Source organism: Saxophila tyrrhenica, assembly GCF_035928015.1.
Source record: "Saxophila tyrrhenica strain CCFEE 5935 chromosome Unknown scaffold_6, whole genome shotgun sequence".
Lineage (NCBI taxonomy): Eukaryota > Fungi > Ascomycota > Dothideomycetes > Mycosphaerellales > Extremaceae > Saxophila > Saxophila tyrrhenica.
The window spans coordinates 56,571-68,240 of record NW_027041738.1 but is presented as its reverse complement, the minus strand read 5'-3'; the positions used below and the strand labels follow the sequence as shown (position 1 = coordinate 68,240).

Genomic DNA, 11,670 nt, shown 5'->3' with positions numbered 1-11,670 from the left:
CGACCTTCCCCTCGATTCTTCCACGTAGCTAACGACGAGAGCTCCACCTCGGAACCATGCCTTCGTTGATTGACGCAGAAAAAGGCAGCTCGACAGGAGCTAGGCTAGGTAGGCCATTACCGCATCACGATGTAGTTTCCCACCGCTGGATTTTGGAGGGTTTCAATTGCCTCTGATATACACACTCCGTACCTCAACTTTCCTCATTGTTCAGCACCTACCTCCAGGCATTGCCAATTCATCTAGCTCAACACCATCAACATGGGCGACCAAGTAACCCACCCACCCATTTCCCTCAACGAACTCTCCCAAGCTAATGATGAATATGGTACACCAGACACACAACCTCTCCTTCATCCTCGACCCCAAAGGCCCCACCCTCACCTACGAAGACCGCCCCATCCCGCACCTCCGCTCCCCGTACGATGTGTTGGTCAACGTCCGCTACACCGGCATCTGCGGCTCCGACGTGCACTACTGGACGCACGGCGGCATCGGCACCTACATCGTGCGCGAGCCCATGGTGCTGGGGCACGAGTCGGCGGGCGTGGTCGTGAGTGTGGGGGATAAAGTGAAGAGTTTGAAAATAGGGGATCGCGTGTGCATGGAGCCTGGCGTGCCTTGTAGGAGGTGTGTGAGGTGTAAGGAGGGGAAGTATAATTTGTGTGTGGATATGGCTTTTGCGGCGACCCCGCCGATTGATGGGACGCTGGCGAAGTATTACACGCTGCCGGAGGATTTCTGCTACAAGCTGCCCGAGGGGATTAGTTTGGAGGAGGGGGCGTTGATGGAGCCGTTGAGCGTCGGAGTGCATATTGTGCGGCAGGCGGGGATTAAGCCGGGAGATTCGCTGGTGGTGTTTGGAGCTGGACCGGTGGGGTTGTTGTGTTGTGCCGTGGCGAAGGCGTATGGGGCGAGCAAGGTGATTAGTGTGGACATGAACGAGGAGAGGTTGGATTTCGCCAAGAAGTATGCCGCGACGCAGACGGTTGTCGCGCAGAAGGAGAGCGGAGAGGATGCGGCGAAGCGGATCATCGAGGCGGGAGAGTTGGGGCTGGGAGCGGATGCGATTATCGATGCTACGGGCGCGGAGCCTTGTATCCAGACTGCGCTGCATGCGCTAAGGACTGGTGGGACGTACGTGCAGGGTGGCATGGGCAAGAGCGAGATCAACTTCCCGATCATGGCGCTGTGTACGAAAGAGATCACGGCCAAGGGCAGTTTCCGGTACGGCAGCGGCGACTACACGACGGCGGTCGGGTTGGTGGCGACGGGGAGGTTGAGCGTGAAGGAGTTGATCACGGGCAAGGTCAAGTTCCGGGAGGCGGAGGCGGCGTTCCAGGACGTCAAGGCGGCGAAGGGGATCAAGACGTTGATTGAAGGGCCGGCAGACTCGAGTGTGGTGGTGGGGAATGGGGAGAATGCTGCCTCGTCGTGAGAGCTATGGTAGTAATGAATGGTCAATTGGATTGTATATAGCTGGCAATGTGACGCTATTGTGAACAAGGTCATTCAGGGTCCTTCACAGTGTTCAATAATATTCAGACATGGTATAGCATCCTCGGGCCGGTTCCGCAAAACCGTTTGTGATGGGTGGAGGATCTTTGAGTTTTAGCCACCGCGGCCATGTGGTCTGTAGAACTAACAACACGTGGGGCTCCACAGCCATTGAAGAAGTCGAGGTGAAGCGGATGAGATGGATGTGCAGATAATGCAAATCGATATAGTGAGTACGTATTATATCTTGATGTAGTAATAGAGAGTGGCGGCTGCACTCCTCTCTCAGCGAGGATGTTGCAGGTCGCAAGGATGACTTAGCCGGCCCGCTAAGGCCTGGTTTGGACAGGTCTCCCCAGCATTCCGCTGGTCTGGACTCGTGGATCAAGCGAGGAGCGAGAGCGCGCAGCAGCACCTCATCCGAGAGTCCAACAATCCTTCATCACGACCACCACTTGAGAATCCATTCGCTTGACTGTGCTGGACATTGAGGACTGACCTACGAATTCCATCGACAGACGACCTGCGACATCCCTCGACCAGCGTCCACCAGCTTGCGCAGCCTGCCGCCAACCCAGTCTCACATCCAACCCCAGCCCGAGGTTATACTACTCTCTTGCACGCGACCGGCCAGACGTAGGATGAGATAGCAAGCAGGAATGACATGGGAGACGAGCTGAGAGCGGACAACCTCTTTGGGCTGTCTTCGGCAGCACCCAGCCAGAAGCATTGGGAGCACGGCGGGCAATAGGAGCACCTGGACAGCTAGAGGCTACACTCGCATACCCTCCCAGCGCCCGAACGTGCTATCAGTTACGAACCGCCCAGCATGCGCATTCCAATCCGCGAGCAGCTGGCCCTCCTCATCTTGCTGTCGTCGCTCATTGGCCTGGCAGTGATATCCATCGCAACATGGATCTCCAACCACCACTACGTCCTCAGCATCTGCAAGTCCCGCCTGGCCCTCACGGCGTCTCTCAAGGCCGGCCAGCTGGCGGCCAACCTGGCCTTGATGCAGACCACCGCGACGTTCATCAGCACTCGCGTCCTCATCCAGGCGGCTCTCAACAGGTACAACGAGAATGGCAACAACACCGCAAACAACTGGGAGGATGCTTCTGCGGACATGATGGCCGCCATATCAGCTGGTCAGGGATTGTTGCTCCAGACTGTCATCATGCCGAAAAATGCCAGCGGTCCAGCCGGGTCGGCGCCTGTACTGAGCACGACAGGTCCGAATGCGTTGGGCGTCCAGCTTCCAGTGAACTGTCCAAACGGCCAGCCCGCAATGCTGGGCATGAATGCTTCTGATTGCGGAGGCCAGTCGTTGGGGTATCCGCCGCAACTCTACCCAGCGCTCACGTACTCGTCCTACGACGATGACGGCAGATCTGTCCAGCAAGCGCGGTACGGAGACGTTGTAATCGGCCCGCAAGCTCAATCAGCATTGCTACTGGGCCCGCTTATTGTGAACGACACCTTCTCCCTGGTCTCCATCACGCTTCCAGTCATCAACAATACCAGTGCATTTGATGTCCTTGGCTGGCTGAGTGTCACGATGGATGCGCGGCTGATCGAGCAAGTGCTGGATTCGGCGGAAGGGCTCGGCTCTACGGGAGAGACTCTTCTGGTCGGACCAGTTGCGAACGAGAACACCTTCGGGAATGGTATAACGTACCAGACGAACAACAACAACCCTCCGGAGGACTTCCGAGTAGAGTACGTTTTCCCGTTGAGCCAGGCGTACCACAAGCGACATCCAGATCATACCGTTGGTACGGCCAACGCGCCGTTCCAGGCGAAAGCGTACCCGGCCGTGTATTCGGCAATCACCCATGCGACGGGAAACATGGACAATTCCGGATCCCAGATTCAAGGAAGCAACGAGGCTGGCAGTAATGTGGCTTCCGGCTTTGCGACTCCGCAGACACCGATCGTGGACTGGTTCGTCATTGTTGAGCAGGCGAAGAGCGAGGTCTGGGCTCCGATTAATAGACTACGAGACATCTTACTCGGCTGCGTATTTGGTACGGCGGGATTCATGGCGCTGCTGGCCTTCCCACTCGCGCACTTTGCATCTCTACCCATCAGAAGACTACGAGAAGCCACTGCGAAGACGATGGAACCTCCTAGCATGTCACGCAGTCGGAGCAGTTTTGGTTCCTTCGAGTCGTTCGAGCCCGGTCAAGACGGCATAATCGATACCGGCGATGCGGAAGCGGCGGAGACGACAGTTATAGCGAGGAAAGAGGGCGCGGGCTCGAGCACCATGCTGGGCAATTGGCGGCAGAGGCGGCGCGAAGGCCGGCAAGAGAGGAAAGAGCGGAAACAACGAGAGGCGTTCCGAATACCGGGGAAGGTCAAGGAGCGGAAGGTGTTTGTCAAGGATGAGCTGTCGGATCTGACGAGGACGTTCAACGAGATGTCGGACGAGCTCATGATGCAGTATTCGCGGCTGGAAGAGCGGGTGCAACAACGGACGGCGGAGCTGGAGCAGAGCAAGAAGGCGGCCGAGGCGGCGAATGAGAGCAAGACGCTGTTTATTGCGAATATCTCGCATGAGCTGAAGACGCCGCTGAACGGGATTTTGGGCATGACGGCGGTGTGCATGTCGGAGGACAACATGGACCGAATGAAGCGGTCGTTGGGAGTCATCTACAAGTCTGGTGATTTGCTGCTGAATCTCCTGACTGATCTGTTGACGTTCAGCAAGAACCAGGTCGGACAGCATCTCAGCCTCGACGAGAAGGAGTTCCGGTTGCGGGATGTCAGCTCGCAAGTGCTAGCCATCTTCGACAAGCAGGCTCGGGAAGGGCAAATCGACCTGCGAGTGGAGTGGGAGGGCGTGCAGAATACGGCGGGCGACAACTTCTCATCTCAGATGACACAGCTGGGTCCATATGGAACTGGAAGGTTGAAGGATATGATCCTCTGGGGTGATCTGCAGCGCATTCTTCAAGTCGTCATCAATTTGGTTTCAAACAGCTTGAAGTTCACACCAGCAGGCGGCTCCGTGGTGTTGACAGTGCGCTGCTTGGCAGAACCCTACGAGCCGTCCAGCAGGAAAAATTCGTCCGCTTCGAAGCAGTCGAGACAGTCGAGACAGTCGAGGCAGTCGAAGCAATCCCGACAAGCTTCCTCGAGGAAGCAGATGTCCGAGACGACTCTGAATGGTACGAAGACCGATTTGGGCCACCGAGCTCTGCCGCACGTCTTGCCGAATTTCTACGAACGGCCGCCGTCGCCACCACCTGGCACCTACCTCTTGTTCCAGTTCGAAGTCACAGACACCGGCCCCGGCATACCGGACGAGCTTCAGCACAAGATCTTCGAGCCGTTCGTGCAAGGTGATCTAGGTCTAAGCAAGAAGTTCGGCGGCACCGGTTTGGGCTTGTCGATCTGCTCGCAGCTGGCCAGTTTGATGCGCGGCTCCATCGGCGTCCGAAGTACCCTCGGCTCCGGCAGCACTTTCACCATGAAGATCCCGCTGCGCCATCTCAAGACTCGCGCCGACAGCTCGGCGAGCTCGAGCGTCGATATCCCACATCAAGGCGAACTGCACCGGCAGGTTTCGTCCGATAGCAATGACTGGACGCCAGCACGGCATAGCAGACATCTAACGGACGACAGCGCGGATGCCAAACACGTCGACCCGCCGCCTCCGACACCCACCTTAGGCACCGACTCGCAGCCCCGACTCGTCGGTCTCAGCCAGCCCTTCTTCGCCGCTTCGCAACCTCTGGAATCCCCCGGCTCGCAGCCCGCAGCAATGGAGAAGATGGCCGCGGAAGCCAAGCGCAGCGGCCACCGCATCCGCGTGCTGGTGGCCGAAGACAACAAGGTCAACCAGGAAGTCGTGCTGCGCATGCTGAAGCTGGAGGACATCTACGACGTCACGGTCGCGAAAGACGGGCAGGAGGCGCTGGATTTCGTCAAAGAGAGCATGGCGCCTGCTACTACTTCCCCTCCAACAACATCCAGCGGCGGAGAAGGCGAAGGTCTTGCTGGTGGTGGGGAAGCTGAGGAGAGGAAGAAGCCCTTCAACCTCATCTTCATGGACGTGCAGATGCCGAATGTGGACGGCTTGCAGAGTACGCGGCTCATCCGGGATTTGGGCTATCAGGCGCCCATCGTGGCGCTGAGTGCGTTTGCTGAGGAGAGCAATATTAAGGATTGTTTGGAGAGTGGGATGAATTATTTCTTGTGCGTATATTTAACCCCCCCTTCCCCATATACTACGATGGGGGTTTTTGGGTTGCTAACGTGGCTTCGTGGATAATAGGTCTAAGCCCATCCGCCGACCCCAGCTGAAGAAGGTGCTGAAGGAGTACTGCTCGCCCATACCCGAGGAGGACGAGGAGGCGACGCCGCCCGAGGTGGCGAATTTGGCGGCCGTGGCGGAGAATGCTACGGTGGTGGTTGTGAATAATGGTGGTGGTAGGGGTGGTGGTGGGGAGGGGGAGAAGAAGCCCGAGCAAAGGGTGAACGGGGACGCACAGCAGGGAGGGAGTGAGGAGATGCCGGCGAGGAATATGTCGCAGGATGAGACGAAAAGGCCTGTTTCGCCTGTTTCGCCTTTGACGAGTGGGTGAATGGGTGCTGCAGGTGCTGGAGAAGACAAGGAAGACGAGCTACGGACTCGGAAGTCGCAGCACGGAGCCACGAGATGAACTCTATTGTCCGTCTGAACAGCGACCGGGAAACGCGTCGGTCGTGTTACGCGGCGATGAGGCGTTGCTACGCGGTCTGGTGTTGGCGACGCGGTACAGGCGCGTCTGGAAGGGCTTGAGGAAACTGTATCGTTGGAAGAGATCTGATCCAGGGAGTTTTTTGGCCTGGCGGAAAAAGCGTTGCAAGCGGAAATGGGATTTTCGATTTGTTTGCATTGAGCGAGGGTGTCCGGGGCGTTGTTCTCTCTGCTCGCATGGGATGATGAGCATGGAGAGATATATGGAGGGGGGTTCTGTGAGCAGGAGGACTGTACTGTAATAAGCTGAGCTGGGTGGGGATGGTCACGCGTTTTGCGTTGCACGGATGGAACGACTTTGAGCTCTTTTGCTGTATATCTTCTCGTACACGTCCATTCCACGTCGTCGAAGTTGCGGCCACGCGATTCGTATCGGACACGTGAAAGTGAGCGCGTCACGTGGCGACCCAAAGCCTCGGGCTCACCTCTCCGATTCGTCTCGCGCGCAATCGTGCACTTGACTTCCCCCTCTCCATAACAACAAACAACACCACCTTCGCCACGAGCGCGCCTGTCCAGTATATGCCTCACGCGTCGGGTCGAGCCAGAGGCAGGGCACTGCGGCAGTCTACATCTTGCTCTGTTCTACCGGTCTGAAGCTCCACCTGCACTGCATAAGCGCTCGTCCGCCACGCCGCCCATTGGATCTGCCAACTCGAGCCCTGCATCAAAGCTGCAGCATTGAAACAGCAGCGGTCGCAGCCGCGCCTCCGAGCCCCCAACCTCCTCCGAAGTCAGCCCATTCACCTCGTCGACTACAGTTCTGATTTCGCGTTCGATGGACTTGTAGCGTGTTTTTACGCTGCATACCAGGCCGTGATCTTGACCACGGATGGGAGACGGTGAGTCACTGTGCTTGCTTTGCAGATCAGACAGGTCCACTTCTTCGTGGCAGGTAGGTGGGCGAGGGCGAGGTCGTGGTCGTGGTAAAGGGCATGGCCTCAGTCCTGTCGGGTGTTTCCTTTTTCTCCTACCTACCACACTCTCCACTCTCGATCGCGATCAGGACGCATGTGCTTGTTGCTATCGACCCATTGACGGTGTATTATCAATGACTCACTTTTCTCGTTATGAACTGCAACCAAGGAAAGCCCACCGGGCATCTCCTTGCTAGCAAGCCTTCCTCTGCTTTCTCGACGACATCTTCCGCGGCGTCGGCGACATCAGTGGGGACTTCGAGGAGCGGAGGGAGTCGACTGCTGTTTGGCGAGATCGATACCAGTAGTGACCGATGTATGCACGATCATTGCACAGGGAAGCGTCGCCACAACTGACAAAACACACCAGCCTCCGGCCTCTACGCATCAGTCTGCAGCTTCGTGCTCTGCGACAGCAGCACTTTCCTCAAGTTCTGGCTCGAAGACAAATGCCGCGACACCTTCCTCTCATGCGTCCCGAAAGAAGACCTCGCGAGTCTGCGACTTGCATGTCACGACTTCAGTGTACGAGCAGCGCCGGCGCTGTTCAACGACCTTGCGATTACGTTTCGAGCGAGCACGTTCACCCGGCCGGCCAGACTGGCAGCACTGGACCGACTGGGCTTTTACGTCAAGACGTTACGGTTTAATGTACCACATTCGCCCGAGACTTTTCTTCCACCGCTTGTCGACCCGGAGACTGGAGCGGAGTTAAGCTTCACATACACGCCGCAGATTGAGGCGTCGACAGCGAAACGGCCGAAGTATGGAGACATTGGAACGACTGAGATTCTGACCCGGCAGTGGCCTACCCTCTTCCACGCGGCGACCAATGTGCCGGCCTTCATCCGCGCCTTTTCCGCCTTTGTCAACTTGTCGCACTTGAAGGTCAGCTGCCCTGGCTACAATCAGTCTCAACAGTATCGCCGAAGCACGGTCGACTTCGCGCTCATCTCCCTTCGCATTGCCGTGGAGCAGAACAACCTCAACGCGCTGGATACGTTGACCCTTTCGCCAATCCATCCCGGAGGCATACTTCACCTCTCACCCATCCTCGGCTACGGCGCAACACCTCGATCATCACGACGATGGTCAAGAATCAAGAACTTGACACTGCACGTCGTCAAACCACGCTCATCGCCAGCAGCCGACGAGCCAGACCACTTCAAGCTTCTCCAAACCTACATCCGTAATTTTCAATCTAATCTCACAACCTTCAAATTCCGATGGATCGGCTCGAAGGGCCTGATACCCATTCATCGGCAGCGTCAACCTTTCGCACTGACAGAGGAGCATCCTGCATCGCGAACTGGCAGCGACCACGAACCGCCTGCAAAACGCAGAGCATTGCCGCCACTGCACTTCCCAAAGCTCCAGCACGCAGAGTTCGAGAACTCGAAAGCTGCTGCGGACGACATCGCCCACTTCTGCGCGGCGCACAAGCGCACCATCGAGGAGCTCAACTTTGACGATGTCGAGCTGACTTCAGGCACGTGGGACGAGGCTCTTGGGCCGGTGACGAAGCGACAACATGCTTCGCGTCGGAGTGAGGACACCGCGGATATCCCGATCATGCTGTCACCAACTACTCGCTTGCCTGCTGTGATGGAGCGGCTGGAGATCACATCGCACCAGGAGAGTGGGAATGGGAGGAAGAGTCTGAGGATGTCGCGATGGTTGTCCAAAGGGAGGAAAGCGAAGGCACCACCTCCCACGCCGTCAAGTAGACCTCACGTACCGGCCACCAGGCCTCCTGTCCTATCGAGCAGGAGGCCGAAAGACGGACTCCTGGGATCGGAAGGGCAGCTGCGGCGAGCGTTGAGAGGAGGCATGGCTGCGTGGCGCGGAGGGTGAAGGAAGCAGCGTCACCATTCTGCCGTGCATGATGTGAAACTATCAGTACGCGGACGCTACGAGCTAAATGAGCCTCAGATATGACGATCACTACGATAGCTGTATGCCCGATGCCCCGTCCATTCCTTCCCTTCCCTTCCACTCCGTCATTCCGTGCTCGCTCTGCAGTGGACGTCGAGCTGAACGGCAGGGTTCAGGCTTGCTCGTAGACTCCCAGTTGACAGCCTACCTATGTGATCGGCTGCGAAGCGAGCAACCTGAAGCACGAACGAGACCTCGACAACAGCCGGTAGGGAGGAAGGCAGAGAAAACCGGCTTCGGTTGAACTTGCTTTAGAGACTAGAAGCCTTGATGATGTGCCGTTGCCAAGTTTTGTGGTGGTCCGGGGGAGGGGACAGGGATGTTGTCGATCGGGGATTTTGTGTCGCGACGACAACCCTGTGGTTATAGTACAGTACTTTCTACTCCACCGCAGGTATCGCGCAGTATTGCAAGGGACGAAACAAGGAGACAGAGTGGCTCCGGCCGTTGAAGCTCATGTATGGCTTTCGGCAGTCCATTCGTTCTACCACCGCCAGTGTGGTGTAGGCCCGTGAGTACCAGCATCGTGCTCTTTCATTTACTGCTCCAATCTCTTTAGATTAATATCTGCAGCCTTGTTGAGATGGCCGTATTGATGATTGACGGATCGCCGTCGGGAGACGCCGGCAGTGTGGTGATCTGTTGACTTCACTTGATTGATCATACGGGAGACAGGCTGGAAGAGTGACTTCATTGCAGAAGACAAAGGTGGACCGGACCGGGTAACGAAAGCTCCACGTCTGGGAATGTCTCACCCTCTGGCACCTCCAACACCGCCAACAGCCGTTCATCGAGTGGAACGAACCATGTGCTCGTGCTGTCTCACCTAGCTCACGGCTGCAATCACCTTGCTGAATCGACCGGGTTGAGAGCCACGGAGCACCACTCTGGTCCACTCACATCGGAGAATTAACAATCTCACAGTAGCCCAACGGTCTTGCAGTGAGACAACGGCAGATGGCAGCTAGTGGGCGACCAGGATGACCATCCCCCGGTTTTCCTTGAACAACTCCGTGCTGCTAGGCCATACGGAGGTTCTTCTCCATGCCTTTGACGCCACGTGGCACCTGTCTGCAACAGTCAACGAACGCCATCACATCGGTTGTGACGTCTCTTGCGCAAAGCGCCGCTGTTACCGCAGTATTGAGCCGCTGGTCAGGGGCCACAGTGGACTAGATCTTGTGGGTAATGGAGCAGCCGTCTGCGCTGGACCAGTCGTTGCTGTCCTGGAGTACAAGCGAGCAATGGCCATGCCATCATTCCAGCCTCGACCGTCGAAGTATAGAGTGCTCAACAAGATACGTTGGCCAATAGCAGCGTTCTCATCCACCGCTCCGCGCTGAGAGTGCCAACCAGCAGCAACAATACCCGCGAACATCACGATCACCAGGACATCATTCGCCGCCTTTCCTACTCCAGTATTTCTCCGTCCTGTTCCTGAGCAGGGTTACGCTCCAGGGTTGAACGGTTCAAGGCCGTCCAAGCTCCCATATGATGACGATCAATATTGAATGATCCCCGGAGGAGCGTTAAGCACGCTGCTGAACGCAGGGGTCTCGACCAAGTTGAAGATCCCTGGCGACGTCCACCAGTGCGTCACGGGTTTGAGATGTCGTGAGGGACGATCAATGGTAGAGGAAGACCCGCAGGTATAAGAGTCGAGACCATTTCGTCGTTGACAGTCTTCCTCTCTCACAGCTCAGCAGCCTTCGACTCAATCATCCAGTCCTTCGTTCAGACAACCTTCAATCACTCCCTCAACCACCACCCACACCTTCCCACACCATGAAGTTCCTCTCCCTCCTCGCGCTTCCAGCGCTCATCCTCCCCGCCCTCGCCGTCCCGGCCCCAGCCCCTGAAGCCGTCGACGCCGTCGCTGCCCCCCTGGAGCGCCGCCAAATCTCCTCCGCCTACTCCATCGTCAGCGACCTCTACACCGAAATCCAACAGTACACCGGCGCCATCAACGAGACCGCCGCGTCGCTCTCGGACTCCAGCACGCCGCACCAGAAGAAAGCGGCTGCCAAGTCGTACCGTCAGAACATCCGGGCCATCACTGCTGCTGTTCGCGCCGCGAAGAAGGAGACCGATGCCCTCGAGCCGGCTGCTGCTGATGCTAAAGTGAAGAGACAGACGGATCAGGCACTGGCGGATTTGGTGGCGGGGTTGTTGGAGGAGGTTAGTGGGGCGTTGAACAATATTGTTGCTACGCTTGGGTTGAGTATGTTGTTCTCATCTTCTGGGACCGTTCTACGTGCTAACGTTATTGCCAGCCTCACTTCTCGGGTCGTTGAACCCGCTCGTCAATTCGCTCTCGGCACTGTTGATCAGCTTGCGTAACGTGGTGGACAACCTGCTCATCTTGGTGAAGCAAATTGTCGATGGCCTTCTTACTGGTTTGTCGATTGGACTCGCCGGCTTGACTTTGTAAGGTGAACAAGCGGCGGGACCATGATCGTGTGCGTCCGAGAATGGATATGTTATGGCTAGTCGTAACGCAGTCCGTAACATGTATTCTGTTGATACATCAGAAGACGACAGCGACTTTTCTGCCTGAGCCTGAGCTTTTTGCCT

General features: G+C 57.0%; 4 protein-coding genes across 4 annotated transcripts; all 4 read left to right on the top strand.

The window, feature by feature from the left end:
- Positions 1-261: 261 nt before the first annotated feature.
- Positions 262-1,438, top strand: LTR77_004047 (uncharacterized protein; the record flags this gene model as incomplete). Its single annotated transcript, XM_064801301.1, has 2 exons — positions 262-273; positions 338-1,438. The coding sequence occupies 2 exons, from the start codon at positions 262-264 to the stop codon at positions 1,436-1,438; spliced, it is 1,113 nt and encodes a 370-aa protein (XP_064659931.1).
- Positions 1,439-2,326: 888 nt separating this feature from the next.
- On the top strand, positions 2,327-6,089 carry SLN1_1 (Histidine kinase osmosensor; the record flags this gene model as incomplete). Its single annotated transcript, XM_064801300.1, has 2 exons — positions 2,327-5,700; positions 5,780-6,089. 2 exons carry the CDS (start codon positions 2,327-2,329, stop codon positions 6,087-6,089), a joined length of 3,684 nt encoding a protein of 1,227 aa, XP_064659930.1.
- A 1,225-nt stretch (positions 6,090-7,314) lies between these two features.
- LTR77_004045 (uncharacterized protein) lies at positions 7,315-9,015 on the top strand (the record flags this gene model as incomplete). Its single annotated transcript, XM_064801299.1, has 2 exons — positions 7,315-7,477; positions 7,532-9,015. 2 exons carry the CDS (start codon positions 7,315-7,317, stop codon positions 9,013-9,015), a joined length of 1,647 nt encoding a protein of 548 aa, XP_064659929.1.
- A 1,866-nt stretch (positions 9,016-10,881) lies between these two features.
- LTR77_004044 (uncharacterized protein) lies at positions 10,882-11,527 on the top strand (the record flags this gene model as incomplete). The annotated part of the gene is made up of 2 exons (XM_064801298.1): positions 10,882-11,317; positions 11,370-11,527. The coding sequence occupies 2 exons, from the start codon at positions 10,882-10,884 to the stop codon at positions 11,525-11,527; spliced, it is 594 nt and encodes a 197-aa protein (XP_064659928.1).
- Between the last annotated feature and the right edge of the window lie 143 nt (positions 11,528-11,670).